Below are 19000 nucleotides of genomic sequence, written 5' to 3'. Positions count from 1 at the left end.
CTTTTCTTCCAGCTTCTGGCTCACAAAACTCCACTCAGGCCTTTTGTCTTTCTAACCAATAAGACAGCTGAGGGAGAGCAAGTTTATCTTTTGCATCCTTGTTACACAGCATCACATATGCAATTGGTTAAATTACATGATGCCCCAGTTTAATGCACAGGTCTAGCAAAAACTGCACACCATTTCTCATTCAAAGGCACAGAGATCTTGCTTAATTGCTCATTGTTCCCTATTTAAAAGCAGAGATCTGGGTTAATTACACATTGTGCCCCATTTGGTGCCGGTCTGGATCATTATTGTGCATTGCATGCACAATTGCTCAACTACACAACAACTTGTACCATGAATAACAATTGTTTTTTCTCACAAGCTCTCATTCTGCCAATACATGAAAGGGAAGAAACAAATATCCTGGGACTTCTCTGATCCTTTATTACATTGTTCTTCTGAGCAGTTTATTTGCAGCTGATCTGATTGTTGGAATGGAGAAAGTGTGGTATTTGACCTTCTTTTTTGAGAGCCAAGAAACAATTACTGATTCCCCAAGTTGGGCTCTTCCTTTGGCCAGAGGAAGCACTTCCCAGGCATGATTGAACGATCTTAAAGAGACAGGAGGACACAACATTCTATTAGACTACAGATAATAGGTTTTGGTTTGTTTCCCTGCAGCTAGCTGAAGGCATTTGGAAAGAGGGATTGCTGTTTGTGGCATGTGCAGTCATCCTAGTGCCACCTCTAGTCAAACAGATTTTAGTGGGGCTTGTATTGTTCCAAAAAGCTATTCGGCCAGAGGCAGGTGAGGCAATGTGTGTGCCATAAGGGAAGTGATCTCTATTTCTCTCTCAATGCTCCTAAAAAAACTATTCTTTATTTCCAGCCATAAAAAAAGCTTAGCACACACAGGCAGACTTTTGAAGCATCCCTGGTTGCAGACCCTCTGACTGTCTCTATTTTCCAGGGTCAGTCCCGGAATTACAGAAGCTGTCGGTTTCTGATTTGATACTGGAATATCACACTTTTCCTTAGGACATCCCTATTTTCATTGGAGAAATGTTGGAGAGTATTGAATTATGTGACCCGCGAGCCAAGGAGATAAGTAACTACACAACCTTTTGAAGACCTCTGAAGGCAGCCCTTTATGGGGAAGTTTTTTTAATGTTTCATGTTTTATTATGTTTTTATATATGTTGGAAGCCATTCAGAGTGGCTGGAACAACCCAATCAGAAGGATGGGTGGTGGTAATAATAATAATAATAATGGAATATTACATCCCTATTTTAATCAGATAAATGTTAGAGGGTATGTGTTGGTGAGGCATCTGATCATAGCCTGCATTTTAATCAAGGCTTATATTTTGATCAGATTCCTGTATTCTAAAAATGAGCTTAAATTCACAAATGTTTCTTTCGAGACAGGAAACCAGCAGGCAAGGTCTTTGTCAGAGGCCCCTTTGGTTTATTGCGGTCATAAAACAGGCTGGGAGCAAAAGGTCACACTGACCATACAAATTATAGAATACAATCAAGGTTGCAAAAACACAATTAAATAGTAATAATTATTGTGCCTCCCATTAAACTTGAGCCACATCTTCCTAAGGTTAAAAGGGCAAGAGCTAATACAAACAGCAGCTGGCTAGGGAAGAGGCTTCTCTCTGAAGCTGCTTTTGAAGCTTCAGAGAATTTAGAGAACTTAGAGAACCTAGCTTTTACTAAGTTCCTTTTTACTTAGACAAGATCTTTGCTTCTAAAAATATATATATGTTATGTATGAAATATTGGCTTAAATGTAATTATGCAAAGGATTTAGAAAGTAAGAAATCATAGAATCATAGAATCATAGAAGAGTTGGAATAGACCACGAGGGCCATTGAGTCCAGACCCCTGCCAAGCAAGAAAAACACCATCAGAGCACTCCTGACATATGGTTGTCGAGCCTTTGCTTAATGACCTCCAAAGAAGGAGATCTTTCATTGATAATGTGTGGGAAGGTGAACAAAAAGATCTGTTCAGATAAAATTAGCCACCATCTGTTTTGGAGTGAATAGGGCAATAGGGCAAAAGATGAAATGTTAGTTAAGGCGCCTAGTCTAGGGCAAAAGGTTATCTGGTAATTAAGGTGCCTGGTCGAGGTAAATGTAAGATATATGACTACTTATTTGCCAATTATAAATAGAAGGAAATATAGCTCTTTGTCTCCCATAAAAGGTAATAGGAAATGGGTGTATCTTTTATGATTGGTTCTAGCAAACAGCCAATAGGAATTTTAACCAGGCTGATTGGACAGAGGCAGCCAAAGGAGGAGCAAGGGGGCTGAGCTGAGGGAATATAAGTGCTGGCCATAAGGGCAGGAAGCCAGGCCAGAGCTTGGTAACCATATACCACCATAGGCGCCGACTCCATGGGGCTTGAGGGGGCCCGAGCCCCCTCAAAAATTCGTTTGGGGGGGCTCCGCCCCCCCAATAATCTCCGGCGCCCCTCCAGCAGAGCGCCATCGCCGCCCCTCCCCCAGCCCAAAATGCACAGGGGGGGCGGGCTGCATGCCTCCTGCCCTCCCTCCCGAGCAAAAGCTCCACCCAATTTCCTTTGGAGCTGATTAATAGGCGCAGCACGCTCTCCCCTATTCGCTCACGAGGAGGCGGCGCCACTTTATTTGCATATTCATGAGCTTATTTATTATTCATGAGCTTTCCCGGGCCCCCCCAATATTTTTTATAAGTCCGCGTCGCTGTATACCACTGTGCCTCACATTTATTTGTCTGACAAATAAATTATTATTTTAATTTCTCTATTGCTGCGTTGAATATTTCATTCCAGCTAAGCGTTAACCACAAGCAGGGTGCTACATTGGGACAAGAGAGAGACACAAACACCCAGGTGTTCTACCAACATGTGAGGGCCTTGCAGAGTTGTGTTAGCTACTTTGCGGTTATTATTAAAGCTGCCCTCCATTAATCATTTAGAAAAATACAAATGAAGGCTAATATTTCTCATAAGAGGCAGGGATCATTCAGTACTGGAAATTTTCAGCACCATATTTCATTTCCAGGAGCATAGCACTTGTTGACAATGGCATCCAGTCAGAACCATATTCTCTCTGTATTTGGGGATTGTTGTAGGCTTCCAGATCATTTCTCCATTAGCCTTGCTCTTTTTCCTGTCTAATTGATGGGACCACATAAGGGATTTCAGGGTTGCAGGGCTGCTTTCTAAACACTAGTTTGCCAAAAGCTTTGTCTCTTCATTTTTTAAATATATCCACAGCCCTGTAAAACTCTTGTTCTGTTTTGCTCACACATTGTGCAGCTGGTTGTCATGGAGGCTGCTATACCAAATATGTTGTACCTTAGATCTTTCTGTAGGATGATTGCATATTATTCTTTCAATGAAAAAGCCAGTGAAAGCAAACAGAACATTTCAGGTTTATTTTTACTTATTTATTATTAAATTTGTATACCGCCATTCATCCGAATATCACAAGGCAGTTCACAACCTAAAAATGTGTTGTGAATTCTCCGACAGCAGGATTCACTGATGGAGTGATCCTGGCTCAGGAAGATCAGGCAGCCAATACGAGAAATGTACATTTGTTCAGGCAACGTGTTTCAGAGAATCAACTGTTGAGTGGAAGATAAATCACCGAGTTTCAGAATTATATAAGACTACAGAGTTAGACCTTCTTAAGAGGAAATTGATGAGAAATGAGCGATCTGTCACATGCACCAAATGAGAAAAATGTCTTAGGTATTTCTTTTATCATGCATACACAGGAAATTATAGAACATTCCTTTACATTGATAACTTTCCCAGATGGCAGTTTCCCAATAGCATTTTATAAACATAGCTGAATGCCATTTCCCCCTCCTTTCATTTTAATATTTACTGTTTCTAAAACCGATTTTATATGGCTATTGCTAGGCAAACAAAGCCATTTCTGCAATCCTTAAAATAGATGGGCTGGTGGGGGGGGGGAGTCAGATCAACTGTGCTAGTTGAAAGCCAACAAAGAGGGTTGTGGTTATTTGGTTTGTTTTTTAAAAAAGGCAATATCATTGCCAGCACTTTTAAGCAGCCCTTTGGGATTCAGTTCAGCAAAATTAAGGTATTTTTTTAGACAAAGAAAGAAAGGGGAGAAAGGATTCAAGTATATTTTAGAGAAGGCAGTTGCTTTCTTGACATATTTTTAAAATTACCAGACTGTTGAAATCTCTTCACAAAGCTACTTATTTAAAACTTCCCCTTTCTGCCGCTTAGAAGGATGCTGAAAAACATTTGATTGCATTGAATAAATACCGTCTCTGCCAAATCCTAAATAAATTTTATCTGGAAATGTTTGCATGCAGTGAAATGGGACAACAGAGAGTAGGAAGGAACCTTGTGTGGGAATGTTCAGGGATGCAAGAGAGGATATATTGTGTGATTATATCCTTTCCAATTTGTGTTAACAAGTTCCACAATTTTAGCAGAGTAACATTCCCCTTTTTAAACTCACAGCGGATGGGTTTGCTCAGGCTCGCTAAACCTTCACCACCTGATGAAGAGGCATCAGACTCCTGGTCCTTGACAATGATAAAGCAGCAGTGTGGGGAGAGTACACTGAAGTTGATGCAGGTAATGATATTGAATCGTATCATACGACCACACAAAGCTATGAATCAGAAATGGGAAACCTGTGGCCCTCCTCTGCTGCTGAACTACAGCTTCTAAAACCCCTGACCATTGTCCAGGCCAATTGGGAGTTGCAGTTCAATGACATCTGGAGGCCCACGGGTTTCCCCATCCCTGCTATAGGTGAATGACAAGGAAGGAGTGCCTTAAACTCAGCCATCACTATGAATATCAAAGTGAAATAAGCCAAGGACATATTGGGAATCAGGTTAACTGTTTATATTATACAGGATTCACTGTTATTATGCAACCAAGAAAACCCTGAACTAATTGAACCACCCATTCTTTGTTCAAAATGAAGACATGATCAGCAAGTTCTATTCTTAAATACGTTATGTCCTCCTTAACACCTTCCCATGAGTATTTGCGTAGGAAGGCTTGTGAAGTGTCTCTTTGCTGAAGATTCCATAACTATGCAGTGCTTACCTTTACAGGAAGGCCTCTGGTCCATAAGTGTGAGGGACGCCATGATTCAAACAGCCCCACTTATAACAGTTCTAGGGAAATAAATGAGTGAACACTAAAACATATTAAATTAAACATTTAAACATTTAAATTAAACATTTAATATCTTTTAAAGAGAGAGGTAGATGAAGTGTGCACAGGTATGTGATTTACACCTTAAGATTTCACACACCATAAAATAATATTTGATTGTGGGTTACTTGAAGTCTCTGGATATCTAAGCAGAACCCATACTACATAAATTCAAACCTATATCCTTGAAGTATCAATTTAAAGGGGGGAACCCAGCATAGCCTCACTTCCCCCAATGGTTTGGAGTAAGAGGGAAATCCAGATTGCTCAGATAATCATATGTGTAGGCAAATGGGAATATATTTTCAAGATGAATAGCTTAAAAGGAGTTGGCATAAAGAGCCTGTGTGAAAGATAATGTCAATTGCCTTCAATGTGATTTCTTTTTCTTAATTGAATTTTAAAAATGGATCAGGTGCTCTGAAAAATAATTACAAGGCTGCTGTGTTATTACACACATGGTTATGTTGCCCCCACTGATTATCGCAGTGCCAAACCTGATCACGGCTGAATTCCCGGATTATAAACTATTTTTTTTTTTTAACTTCTTTTTATTGAGTTTCATATAAGTAACCAAAAAAAAAAAAAAAAAGAAATAACTTCACAATTACAAAAAGAGAGAAAAATACAAAACAAATATCTAAACATAACATAAGTATTATCTATTTCCGTTACAATTCTTTGTCCTCACAATTATCTCTTTATATCTCAAGAACTTAAATCATTCTTCTACGCTCTATTGACCTCCATCCCTCCCGCTTTCAGGCTTCTTAATATACATAATTTATTTTCCCCGCAGCTAATAATTGTTAATAGTTTACACGTCGTAAGGTTTATATCAAATCTGTTATAGTTTTTAGGCTTCTGTAATTCCCTTCAATGTATATCATAAATTTGTTCCAGTCATTAATAAACTTTGTATTTTTTTGGTTTCTGATTTTTTGAGTCATTTCTGCAAGTTCAACAAATTCAAATAATTTTGTTTGCCACTCTCTAATTGATGGGATATCTTGATTTTTCCAATTTTGGGCAATTAACAATCTGGCGGCAGCTGTGGCATACTGAAATAATGTCTTATCTTCGTTTTTAACTTCATCCCCAACTATCCCTAGTAGAAATGCTTCCGGTCTTTTAGGGAATGTATATTTAAATATATTTTTTAACTCATTATAAATATATTCCCAATATTTCTTCATTTCTTCGCATGTCCACCACATGTGGAAAAAATTACCTTCTTTAACCTTGCACTTCCAGCAGTTCTTATTCCCAGTTTTGTACATTTTCCCCAACTTTGCTGGGGTAATGTACCACCTGTACATCATCTTTTCTAAATTTTCCCTGAGTGTTACACAAGCTGTAAATTTCATTCCACTAGTCCATAATTTCTGCCATTTGTCATACTCTATATTATACCCCAGATCCATTGCCCATCTCGTCATTACCCCTTTTATTTCCTCATCTTTGGTATCCCACTCTAATAATATGTTATACATTTTGGATAGTAATTTGGATTTGCCTTCAATTATCTCTATCTGAAACTTAGATTTCTTTTCATTCATTCCTACTTTTTTATCATCTCTCCATACTGCATTTATTTGATGGAATTGTAACCAGCCCGTTAATTTGTCTTTCAACTCCTCGTAAGGTCTCATCCTCCATCCATTTTCTGATCCTATCAGTAGGTCCTCATAAGTCAGCCTTTCTCCCTCCATATTTGCCTTTTTAGTTATTAGAATATCCATTGGTGATAACCACCAGGGCGTCTTCCATTCTAGGAGTTTTTTATTTCTTTCCCACACTTCGAGTAGGGGTCCTCTAAAAATATGATTTGAGAATCCTTTATGTATCTTCTCTTTATTCTGCCATAAATAGGCATGCCAGCCGAACCTGTTGTCGAACCCCTCTAGGTCCAACAGGTCGGTATTTTCCAGATTAATCCAGTCTTTAATCCAACAAAGGCTGGCAGCCTCAAAATATAACTTCAGGTTAGGTACTGAGAAGCCCCCTCTTTCTTTTCGATCTGTAAGGATTTTGAATCTAATTCTTGGCCTTTTGCCCTGCCATATGAATTTCGACAGGGTTCTTTGCCAATCTGTGAATATTTTAGATCCTCTAATCACTGGGATGTTCTGAAACAAAAAAAGCATTCTCGGGAGTAGATTCATTTTTATCGCCGCCATTCTTCCCCTCCACGAAAGTTTCACTCTATTCCACATATCTATTTCTTTCTTGATCTCCTTCCATGTTGTAAGGTAATTATCTTGAATTAAATTTATATTTTTTGTGGTTAACCAGATACCCAAATATTTTATTTTTTTTACCACCTTAATTCCGTGCTGTTCCTCCAGTTTTTCACTTTCTTTTTCCCCCAAATTTTTAATCAGCATTTTTGTCTTTAATTTATTTAATTTAAACCCTGATAGTTTACCGAAATCTTCTAGCATTTCCAAGGCCCTGCCAACACTTTTTTGCGGGTTTTCCATAGATAACATTAAGTCGTCCGCGTATGCTTTTAATTTGAATTCCTTTGTTCCTATTTTGATCCCTCGGATCTCAGATGCTGCTCTCATTTTATTTAGAATTATCTCTAGTGCCATGATGAATAAAAGAGGGGATAGAGGGCACCCCTGTCTTGTTCCTTTTTCAATTTTAAAGGAATTTGTTAAGTTGTTATTTATAATCAATTTTGCATCTTGATTCGAGTATATTGCCTTTATTCCGTTCATAAACTCGCCCTCTAACCCTGCTCTTTCCATGCTCTTCAATAGGAACTTCCAAGAGACATTATCAAATGCCTTTTCTGCATCTATAAAAATTAGTGCCGCAGGTATTTCGTTCTTACACTCCAAATATTCTATAATGTTTATGGTATGCCTTACGTTATCTTTGAGGAACCTATTTGGAAGGAATCCTGCTTGATCCTTATGTATTATATTTACTAGACACTTTTTAAGTCTACTTGCCATCACTTCCGCAAAAATTTTATAATCGTTATTTAAAAGTGATATGGGTCTATAATTTTTAATGTTCAATTTGTCCGTATCTGGTTTAGGGATCATCGTAATATGAGCCTCCCTCCATGTCTCTGGTATTCTTCCTCCTCTCAATATACCGTTCATGATGTTACATAACACTGGTGTTAATTGGTTTTCCAATACTTTGTAATATTTAGCTGACAATCCATCTGGTCCTGGGGCTTTCCCTATTTTCATTTTCTTTATCGCATTTTGGATCTCTTCTGCTTTTATAGGGTTATTAAGTTGGGTTCTTTCTTCCTCTGTTATGGTTCTCCCGTTATATTCTTCTAGGTATTTTTCTATTATTTTTCTATTATAAACTAACTTCCACTACTAACTTTCAGCCCAGTGACCAAAAGGTGCTAATTACACATTCTTCTTGTAACAAGGCAAGTCTATCAGCAGCCTGTGAATCCCCCCAAACTTGCTGACTGAATATAGAATGGCCTGTCGCTAATGAATACAAGCTGAGTTTGCACTATTTTCCATGTCAAAATCAAGTTATTTCCAGGAAGAAACAAGGAGCTTAAACTGAATTAGAATATTGCAGCAGTATGAAATACAAAAGGGTGCTGTGCTATTAACTGGGGTGGCTGTCAATCTGATTTTTTTTGCCCTTCTCATAAACCAGAGACAGAAAATAGATAAGCTCATTTATATTATAAAATGCTGAAGAGGTCAGTGGAGTATTGTGCAAATCAAATTCTAACTCAAAAGACTATGTGGAGCAATGCAATTCTGATTTCTTATTCAATTTTGGGCACATATTGTAACAAGACAGCAGCAAGTCGCACAGCACCACACACAAAATCTTTAGCAGATTCTTCCCCTGAGCTCACAACACTGTGATCTATTTTTAATGGGTAAGAAAGTTACTCATTGTTAAAACAAGATTGATCTCATATTCTGTTAAGAAAGCAGCCGCAGAGACCCTGTAGTCCAAGCTTTCAAGCTTCACTGCGGTTGCTTTGTCCTGAGTACCATCATTTTATTTTCAGGAACACAGAATGTTTTAGGATTGTTGAGTGGAGGGGGTTGTGGGGGCTTTTTGGTAATGAAATGGTTCTTGGAAGTTAACAAAAACATTCCCCATAAATATGATTTCTATTGTACTCCATGACTAAAAAGACAAAAATGACAAGAGACCTAAATTAGTGCAGTTTCTGTGGACACCAGCCAGGCCCAAAACATTTTGCTGCCTCGTGGAAAAAATAAAAATAAAATAAAAATTGAATTTTACTTCAGCAATGGCATCAGGACACCTGAAGGCATCAGGCTTAAGTGTCACAAATGGCTTTGTCCATCCACACCTCGCCACCATTCTTCACCCATCTTCTGCCTGAGGCAGTCACATCATTCTGCCCTGTATAGTATACACCAGGCCCAAGGGGTACTGTAAAGAAAAAAGTTGCCATGGTGGGCAAGCTTGCATAGTGTGTGATTTTCATTGAGCTACAGCCATGGGGATTAAATGCACTATTCAAGCAATTGTCCTGGGAATCCTTTTCCTTTCCTCTCTGTGCTTTCCAAGGATTAAATTTCAGTAGCGGTTGATGAGGCAGCAGAGTGTTGCTTACCTGGCTTCTCAACAGCACTGCATGTTGCTGCTGGTTACTGAGAGGGAGAGGGGGAGCAGCTGAACCAATCTGATGCTCCCTGCTTCCATGCCTCTACCACACCCAACAACAGGAAGGCAAACTGGGCAGTTGCCTGGGATGGTAAATTTGAGGAGGAGACACCTCACCCAAAAGCTCAGACCAGACTCTGGAGCTGGCAGTTACCACAGTGGCCTCATGGGCCAGCAGTGGGGCAGGCAGGGTGACCTCAATGTACCAACTAAGGACAGTGCCCCCCACTCTGAAATGGGAGGTGTCGCAGCTACAGAACAGCCTCTCCTAAAATAGTATGGCATAGTATGGCATTCCTCTCTGATATTATCCACCATGGCAGTCACAGTTATTTCTCTGTGGTAACACTGGTGAAAATGGCTCATACCATTGTAACTCTTGTTTAGTTCCGGGCATATGCATTGAGATGCAGGTAAATTAGGATGGTTTTGCTGGATAGGCTTTTTGCTTGCTGTTTGCTACTTTTGTTTAGGACTTAATTGGTGGCGCTTATACAAGATGTAGGTTTCACTCATTAAATAGTTCGTTAAAGACTGTATATACCGGTATATATATATATATCATATATCATTTTTAACTTTCTCAGTGGCAAATCATGTTTCTCAACAAATTGGCACATTTCAAAATACTATGGTACAGATGCCCAGCAAAGCTACATTTTTATTTCAAATAAGGGGGAAATTCTTACATCTACTCTAATAAAGCTGAGGTTCTCTCTCATGCTCTTTTACTTTTGTATCGTTGTCTACATTTCTAGGTCATTCTAAAATGATGACTTTGTTACCTTCCTGGCAAAGTTCTGTAATTCAGAGTTTCATTTTATTCTGAAAAAGGGTCATGTCATTCAGCCTGGATCTAACATGTCAGTGCCATTTAGTATTGTGTTTCTTCTGACCTTTTTTTTAAAGGTCCACCAAGTAGTGGTGCATTTTGTGTAAGGAGAGTGGTGGGAATCTTCAGGGCACCTTCTTCACTGTACTTTATTTTCCTGTTCCTTTTGTAAAATTTTGAGGGCAAGACATCTCTTTTTTTAGATTATATTAAACTTTGACAAAGTGTGACACTTCTGTCCATCCAGATAGCAAAGGACAGGCTTCCAAACTTTGCAACTGTGTCTGCACTTCCCAGATGGAAAAGACGGGCTTCCTGTGGTTATAACTATCACTGGAGAGAAACAGTGATTCAACTGATAATTTATAGAACAGACCCTGTAATTCAAGGAGATATGGTTTGTGAAATTGCCCCATTAAAACTTTATTTCTACAAATTCACTGATTCTTTAGCATGTCTACTTGGGAGAAAGTCCCATTGAATATATGGGGCTTACTTCTAATTAGACATGCATAGGACAGCACTATTAATCTCCAATTTCTTCTCCACCTCCCAAAAAGCATGATGTCAAGGACTGCCTTTTAAAGGAGTGGGAAACTTTCTCTCCCTTCTCATGGGCCAACTTTGGCAGACGGGCAGGTCAACCCAACTTTCAATCACTTGGTTTCATTACGACGTCACATGATTGACAAATGGGTATTCCACTCACTTATTAAAATCCTTTCATGGGAATTGACACCGTGACATGGACGGGAGGAAGAAAGGAGCGTTTTGCAAGCGAAGGCAACAAAGAAGACTTTTCCCAACTCATTTTTTTTCTTCCTTCCCCATTGTGTGAGGGGGAGAAAGCTGCATTCTACAACAAAGGTAGATTTGCAGGAGAAATCTCCTTCATTCCTTTATCCCCATGCAAATGCATCCTGAAGTTCCAAAACACACCTTTCTTCCTGTTTTCGGGGGTGAGGAGCGTTTTGCAAGCACTTAGCTGGCCACTATGAGAACAGTGGGCTATAGGACTACAAAGACTATTGCTCTGATCCAACAGGCTCTTCTTATGATCCAATTTCCCAATCCTCGGTTTAAGCAGTGAGTGGAAAGACACTGCCTGGATACAGGTTTCATCCACAGATGCACATTGTGGTAGATCTGGAATACTAGGTCTTCAGACTCCAAGTCTACTCACTATTTGTTCAGTTATTTGTAATATTTACTTCCTCTCCCCCCGCCCCCCAGTGTTTGCTTAGATGTAAACCCTGAATAATTCAATGGGACTTGCTGCCAAATAAGCAAGCGTAGAAGGCTGATTCAGTATGCCATTGGCCTATGAAACCTCATAAAATAAAATGATATCTTGTAAATTCATTGCATGCTAATCTCAAGATTATATCTGGAATTTATTAATGCCCAAGTTTGCTCTGACAAAGAAACCCATGGCCAAATTCACAACTGTGTGGGGTAATTTTTAGAATAGGCATTGTGCACATCCTCATGGGTCAGTGACACACCTTAATTATTCCTTAGGCGTTCCAGGGCTAAATCTGGACAGTCAAACTGCTACTTCAAATTAAGGGTTGAAAATAGCCCTGAAACAATAGTATAACTACAGAAAAAGAAATAAAGTAAAGCATGTTCTCATTAATAGAGAGCACGTGTTGCGGTGAGGTCTGGAAGGCCCCCCCTCTGTTGCTGGGCGGGTTAGTTTGGATGACCATCCACAGTGATTGGGCAGTTGGGTTGCTGGGCAAATTTTGGTGTTGCCATTTAGGGGGTTGGACCAAAGGTTATAAAATGAAGTCACCCAGCTCTGACTAGGCACTTTTGCTGTGTGCATCGGATCATCCGCCCACCCACCCTAATTTAGGGCTCCTGGTTGACCTTGCTATGCCTGTCATGGGGTCACCTGCTTTTGGGGCAGGGGCCTGGTGGGAATTTTGTCCACTTGGCTGATTGGCTGGTGCCATTTGGTTTTTGCCTACTGCGTAGCAAATCGTCACAACTTGTAAGGTTGCGGTTAGGCATTGGTTAAAAAATTGGTTGGTGGAGGGGCATGGATTGGCAGTGCCTGCCCCTCCAATGCTGCTGCGGAAAGGGAATTCCGTTAAAGGAATCCAGGGGCTTGCCATTCTTTCATCCGTACCCCTGAAGGGGGCTTAGGGCCGTGCAAGCCCCAGGGAGCATGAGGAGGGGGTGAGGGTCTGGTGCCCGGCTCCATGCTCTCCCCAATATTGTTTTCCCTTACTGGCTTTCACTGGAATCCGGAAGTCAGTCCTGTCCCTAGGCGTGGGGACAGATAGTCATAACCAATGCCTAAGCAACCACTCACATTTATGTATTTTAATAAAGTTGTGGCCAAAATTATGCCAAAAACCTTAAACAAAAATTATGTGTGAAGTGTGAATCATGTGGGGGTGGATTGGAGGACCTCGACACGCAACTAACAGTAAAGACACTTTGCTGTTGTTGTTGTTTAGTCGTGTCCGACTCTTTGTGACCCCATGGGCCAGAGCACGTCAGGCACTCCTGTCTTCCATTGCCTCCCGCAGTTTGGTCAAACTCATGCTGGTAACTTCGAGAACACTATCCAACCATCTCATCCTCTGTCATCCCCTTCTCCTTGTGCCCTCCATCTTTCCCAACATCAGTGTCTTTTCCAGGGAGTCTTCTCTTCTCATGAGGTGGCCAAAGTATTGGAGCCTCAGCTTCATGATCTGTCCTTCCAGTGAGCACTCAAGGCTGATTTCCTGAAGAATGGATAGGTTTGATCTTCTTGCAGTCCATGGGACTCTCAAGTGTCTCCTCCAGCACCATAATTCAAAAGCATAAAGACACTTAAAAATACTGTAAATGATAGGGGGTGGTGAATAGGGTAGAGGAGGAAAATCTCCAGAAAATGGTTATGAGAGCAAGTGCAGGCTGCCTGCGTGTTAAAATCCTCCCTATGATCTGCGAATATTTCTGCTAGGATCTATTGGGTTTTCTTTTTTGCTGTTCTGGGCTGCCAAAATCCCGTTCAGTGAGATGCAGTCACATTTGAACTAACCACCTCTGCCTCCTGCTGCTTCAGCATTCTCACTTTGTGGAGAGGAGGAGGAAGGGGAGGAGGAGGAGGGAGAAACCAAAGTGCCAGATAAAAGCGAACACCTCCCTTCTGTGCACAGAGAGAGACAGAGAGAAAGAGATGCGCACCGGCCATCTTTACAGCTGGCGGTCGTTTTGCTTCAGTTACAATTGAATCGGATGGGATGGGTCGGCCATTTTCGCGAGGGGCGGACCTGAAGGCGGCAGCGGCCATTCCAGTTGAGGGCAGCTTCGCTTCAAACCCATTGAAACGGAGGCAAAACGAGGCGGCTCTCTTTTCTAAGGGCAAGGGTGCGAAAGGGGAGTTGTCCTCGCCATGTGATCACCCCTCCTACCTACCCACCCACCCTCCGTGGAGCTCTGGAAATACATTTAACTGTAAGAGGAATATTATTTGCAGCCGCTCTTGGCTTCCTCCGTGCTCTGCTTTTAACGATTTTAAATGCTAGGGTGATGGTTTTGAAGGGCAGTCGGGAAAAGCAACCACCCGTGAGTAAACCTCTGGGAGAGGACGGCTTGCAACAGGCCGGGAGAATGGATGAATGAGTGTATGGGTGGGAGCTTTCCTCCCTTTGCTGGCTTCCCTCCAGCTTGCTAGCTACTCGGGGGAATCCACACGTTCCCAGAGTCAGACAGTAAGTGTGAATAAAGGAGACGTCACAGGTGGCCTAGCAAAAACCCTTCGCCAGTGGGAGGGCATTGAAGGAATTGCAGAGTTGGAAGGGACCTCAAGGGTCATCCAGTCCAACCCCCTGCAATGCAGGAATTTCAACTAGATCATCCATGACAGACTGGCTGTCTGACCTATGCTTTAAAAACCTCCAAGGAAGCAGAGTGCACCACCTCCCAAAGGAGACCATTCTATTGTCGAACAGCTCTTACTGTCAGAAAGTTCTTCCAGGTGTTTAGTCAGAATCTCCTTTCTTGTAACTTGAAGCCATCGGTTTAGATCCTCGCTTCTGGAGCAGGAGAAAAGAAGCTTGCTCCATCTTCCACTTGAAAGCCCTTCAGATATTTGAAGGTGGCTATCATATCTCCTCTGCCAGGCTAAACATACCCCGCTCCCTCAACTGTTCCTCATAAGGCTTGTTTTCCAGACCCCTGATCATCTTGGTCACCCTCCTCTACGCATGTTCTAGCTTGTCAACATCCTTCTTAAATTGTAGGGCACACAGAATAGACTGGGATTATTACTTCCCTTGTTCAGGGCACCATACTTCAGTTGATGTAGCCTAGAATAGTATTAGCTTTTTTTTTGCTTCTTTCCTAGCCCCGGCCTGACCTAAATTTCTCAGGTGTTCTGATTTTGGCATCGTGTTGTGCTTGCAGCTTAAGGAGGAAATAATGCACATCTTGCAATATCCGCTTTCCTCTGTGCGATGACGCCACAGGGAAATACACCATTATTATGAGTGGTTTCCAATGCTAGCTCTACTCAGAGTAGGCCCATTGACACTCAGACATAATTAATTTAGGTTCATTAATTTCAGTCGGCAGGGCTGGCCTCTGTTGTTCCTTCCTCCTCTTCCTCCACAGCCTCCTCCACTCATTCCATTGCTAATCTTCACTTCCCCCATAAAATCTTCGCCTTTCCCTCTCACCCTAAAGCTGATTTATACTCTGCCCTCTCATTTCAACTGGTGTGTGTGTGTATGTGGTGAAGGATTGTGTTGTTAGTCTCGGGTGCCAAAATGTATTGGGCCAGCCCTGTCAGTGGGTCTGCTGTGAGCAGGACTTACTTGAATACGACCCTTTGGTTGTAATCCCATTCTTACTAGGGAGTAAGACTCATTGGGCACTTTTAAAAAGGCCTGTTTAGGTCTACATTGCCTGTTGTTTAAAGGCTTTCAGCAAGGCTTGCTACACTGCCCATTTCCCTGATGAGTTCTGTGGCTGTGTAGGGTTCTTCTATGTGATCTGTTTATTGAGAATCCACCCTGATTTGCTGGCAGAAAGCTTACACAGATGTCATACTATGACCAGTCTTTACTGTGTGCTTGTGGGGAGGCTGTAGAGCTATGAGCATTCATTCTGATTTGCTTGTGCAGTGGTTTGACGTATTTGCATTAACCAGTTGTTTATCCAACAGCATTTAGTGCATTTCCCCATCTCTTTCCTAACAGCAAAAAGTATTGTTGTTTTTGCAACAATAGAGCACTTTGCTCCACTTTAATTGCACAAACTCAGCTTTACAGTATGTTATTGACTCCCTCACACAAAACACTGATAATCTGGAGGCAGCCCAGGTCATCCACACCTGTCATATGTGCCTATGCATTCCATGTCATTAAAAACAAACAACTTTACATATTTTGTATGTGACACATTTTTTGACAAGTTCCCAAAGATTACAAATAAACTGATGTTGGCCATAATTCTAAAATCGACTTGTATTGGCACTTGTGGCAGAGTCCCCTTCAAAGTCTAAATAAATAATATCTTTTCTCAGAAATAAGATCTGTTTCTCTTGGTATGGAATATACAGTAGCCAGCCATGCCAAGAAAATACCCCTGAAGGATCAAATATAACATTTTAAATATGAATTGATGGGAAATATTTAATGGATGCAGATTTACTTATTTGCCTAAATAATTTTTTTTGAGTACACATACCGCCCCCAACTTCCAAAGAAAGGATCGGTTTAACTCTGCTTACTTCATTATGGATTTTCCCTCAAGGTTGTGTGCCTGTATCTCATTCCTGTAACATAAATTCACACAGGAAGAGCTTTTTCTGAGGCAGACAATGGTATACCAAAGCACTCCATCCCCTTTTGTGCCCATGCCTAGATATTCAGTAGATGTTTTTGTAAAAATATTCAGCTACAGTTTTCAGCACTAGAGTTACAGCATCAATTGCACTGATGAAAATCATACCGTTGAAAGTAGCCTTCTGATTTAGAATAATATGATATGTGTCCTGGTTTACACCCTGGAAACATACATGTCTCCATTCTTTTCACCTGGTATTGTAATTCTGCAGAGCTAAACTGCTCATGCCATGCGAGTTTGATAGGCACAGACATTGCAGAATGAAGACACAGGGTTATGAAAGCTTACCCATCCATAGACAAGCTGCTCTGAGCTTCACACAGCAGCCTGCAGATATACTAATTCACCGTGGGTCTTTGATATGATAAATTAGTGTGAAGGAGAGGTGCCAGTCACCAGTCATACTGCTGGCATTTGCAAAACAGCAATGGTAGAGCATCACTCCCCGTGATGTTCCCGAATGTTTTGGGAGCACACGCATCTCCCTCATACTTTCCATGAGAATAATAATTAGGATACTGATTAATTAATTAATCAATCAGATTTATTGATTAAAGGCCTTTTGATTGACTAAAATGTAGCCCACCTAACCAGGACACAGATGTTTCCTCTCCCTTAATGTTAATTATTAAATGTTCCTTTTTAATAACTGTACATGGCAGGCATCATTATAGATGAGTCTGTTCCCTTCCTTTAAAAGATGCTTCTCACAAGATGGTGTCTGCTACAACAGATTTATGTGGTATCTGAAAACAAAGAGAGAGTGCTTTCTTATCTCTGCAAAATAAATATTTTATGTACATGCAAATATATGCAGATGTAATCAGTTAAAATTCATACAGCCAGGGCTTCTTTTCTGCCGAAACTAACCGGAACTCAGTTCCGGCACCTCTCAGGTAGGCGCCATTGCCATTCTAAGAGAACAAGGGAGGCATTCATGGTGAGTTCTGGCACCTCTTTTTCTAAAATAACAGCACTGCATACAACTAATATATTAAAGCTGCAATTCTGTACTCACTTACCTGAGAGTAAACCCTTTTGCCCTCAGTAGGACTTAGCTCTGAGCAGACTTGGTTAGGCTTGCACTGTAAGATTTCTCTAATCAGGTGACGACCTTTTAAAGAAAACAATGTGAGCTAGAATTATTGAGGCAGCATATGAAGTGATTTGATTACTTGGAAAACATGCTGTGTTGGCTAAGCCTGTGTCATGCTCTCTCCTCATGAAATATTGTGTGTTTTCCTTCCTCTTTTAATCAGTAATAAAAGTCCATTTAAACTTAACAGGAGTAAGACTGCACTTTGAACCCTCAGCTGGTAGGAAGATTCTAGATAAAGAATTCCTCACATGCTGAAAATGGCAGCATTGCACAACTCTTGACAGGATTTTCAGGGTCAGGAGATGTCCTGCGAGCTATGTGGTCGCTTCGTGAATGAGATCTAGGCAACAGCTCATCCCATTTCCACAGCTGAGACGTGAAATTAAAGGAAGGAAGCTTGCAGGCAGTATGCTTTGACTTTGTCTGTTTTGTAAGGGATGTTAGTTCTTCTGACCGAGTAACAATTCTGTATTTCCATCCAGGAAACAACATGAAGCCAGTAATCGTGGTTCATGGTGGAGCTGGTCGCATCTTTAAAGATAGAGAAGACGGATGTCGTTCTGGTGTCACCAGAGCAGCGCTGAAAGGTTACGGTATCCTTAAACATGGAGGGAGTGCATTAGATGCAGTGGAAGAAGCTGTGGTAGTAATGGAAGAGGATCCTCATTTTAATGCAGGTAATTTTTGTGAACTTTCTGTGCTCCCACGGCCTTCGGCCTAATTCCCATGTCCCAATGGAACTCAGCTTCTAACTTAAGCCCTAGCACAGATAACTGAAGCAACCATGTACTGCTTCTCTTTTCGACACTGCCTCGCCTTTCTCTGCTGTTTATCTGTTTCAGATTTTATACTTCAAGCACCTCAGGGCAGCAAACGGTTGTCTTAAATATAAATAACAGAAGTTGTGCCTGTGCGTGATGGAGCAGGGCTTTATCATCAGTTATGGAATTCCCTCTCCTGGGAATTGTTGCCTTTTAGGAGCCAGTTCCAGACATTTTTATTCTCCCTGGCTTTTTAAATAAAATGACATTTTTAGATTGGATGGAAGAGGAAGTTATATTTTAAACACTGGAAGTGAGTCACCCATTTGGCTGGTTTTGAAGAGAATTTGGAAAGTGCTTTTTTATTTTAATTGTGGGGGTATGCTTGGGGATTAATTATGAAATTGTATTTTATTGTAATTTCTCAGTGTGAACCATTTGGGGATATGTTTGCATGAAGGGCAGTATCACTGGTGAGATGCAGCAGGTTGCTCACTATGTGTACTTTCTGCAAACAAGCCCTTTTTGTTTCAACAATCTTTTTCATCTGGATGAAAAGGTCCCTGCCGTAGGTGTTCATTTTGTATTCTTACTTAAACCCATCTTCAATTT

At 40.9% G+C, this 19000-nt stretch overlaps 1 protein-coding gene across 10 annotated transcripts in view; it reads left to right on the top strand.

Annotated features, from left to right (window-relative positions):
- ASRGL1 (asparaginase and isoaspartyl peptidase 1) overlaps positions 1 to 19000 on the top strand; it is an 84748-nt gene that overhangs the window by 30821 nt on the left and 34927 nt on the right. For 6 of the 10 annotated variants that reach the window (XR_008329428.1, XM_053381255.1, XM_053381253.1 and 3 more), the window contains exon 2: positions 18110 to 18304. Coding sequence is in view for 9 of the 10 variants with exons in the window: in XM_053381255.1 (XP_053237230.1) it covers positions 18110 to 18304 (195 nt within the window). In the remaining variant the exon portion in view is untranslated. Of the gene's footprint in view, positions 1 to 4491; positions 4609 to 13992; positions 14246 to 17876; positions 18034 to 18109; positions 18305 to 19000 lie in introns of those variants that run through there. The other 4 variants (XM_053381252.1, XM_053381251.1, XM_053381250.1 and 1 more) reach the window with 4 other exon arrangements.

This window comes from Podarcis raffonei, chromosome 3, assembly GCF_027172205.1.
Source record: "Podarcis raffonei isolate rPodRaf1 chromosome 3, rPodRaf1.pri, whole genome shotgun sequence".
In the NCBI taxonomy this organism is placed as follows: domain Eukaryota; kingdom Metazoa; phylum Chordata; class Lepidosauria; order Squamata; family Lacertidae; genus Podarcis; species Podarcis raffonei.
The sequence above is the reverse complement of the archived record's forward strand: the minus strand, read 5'-3'. Positions and strand labels throughout refer to the sequence as shown.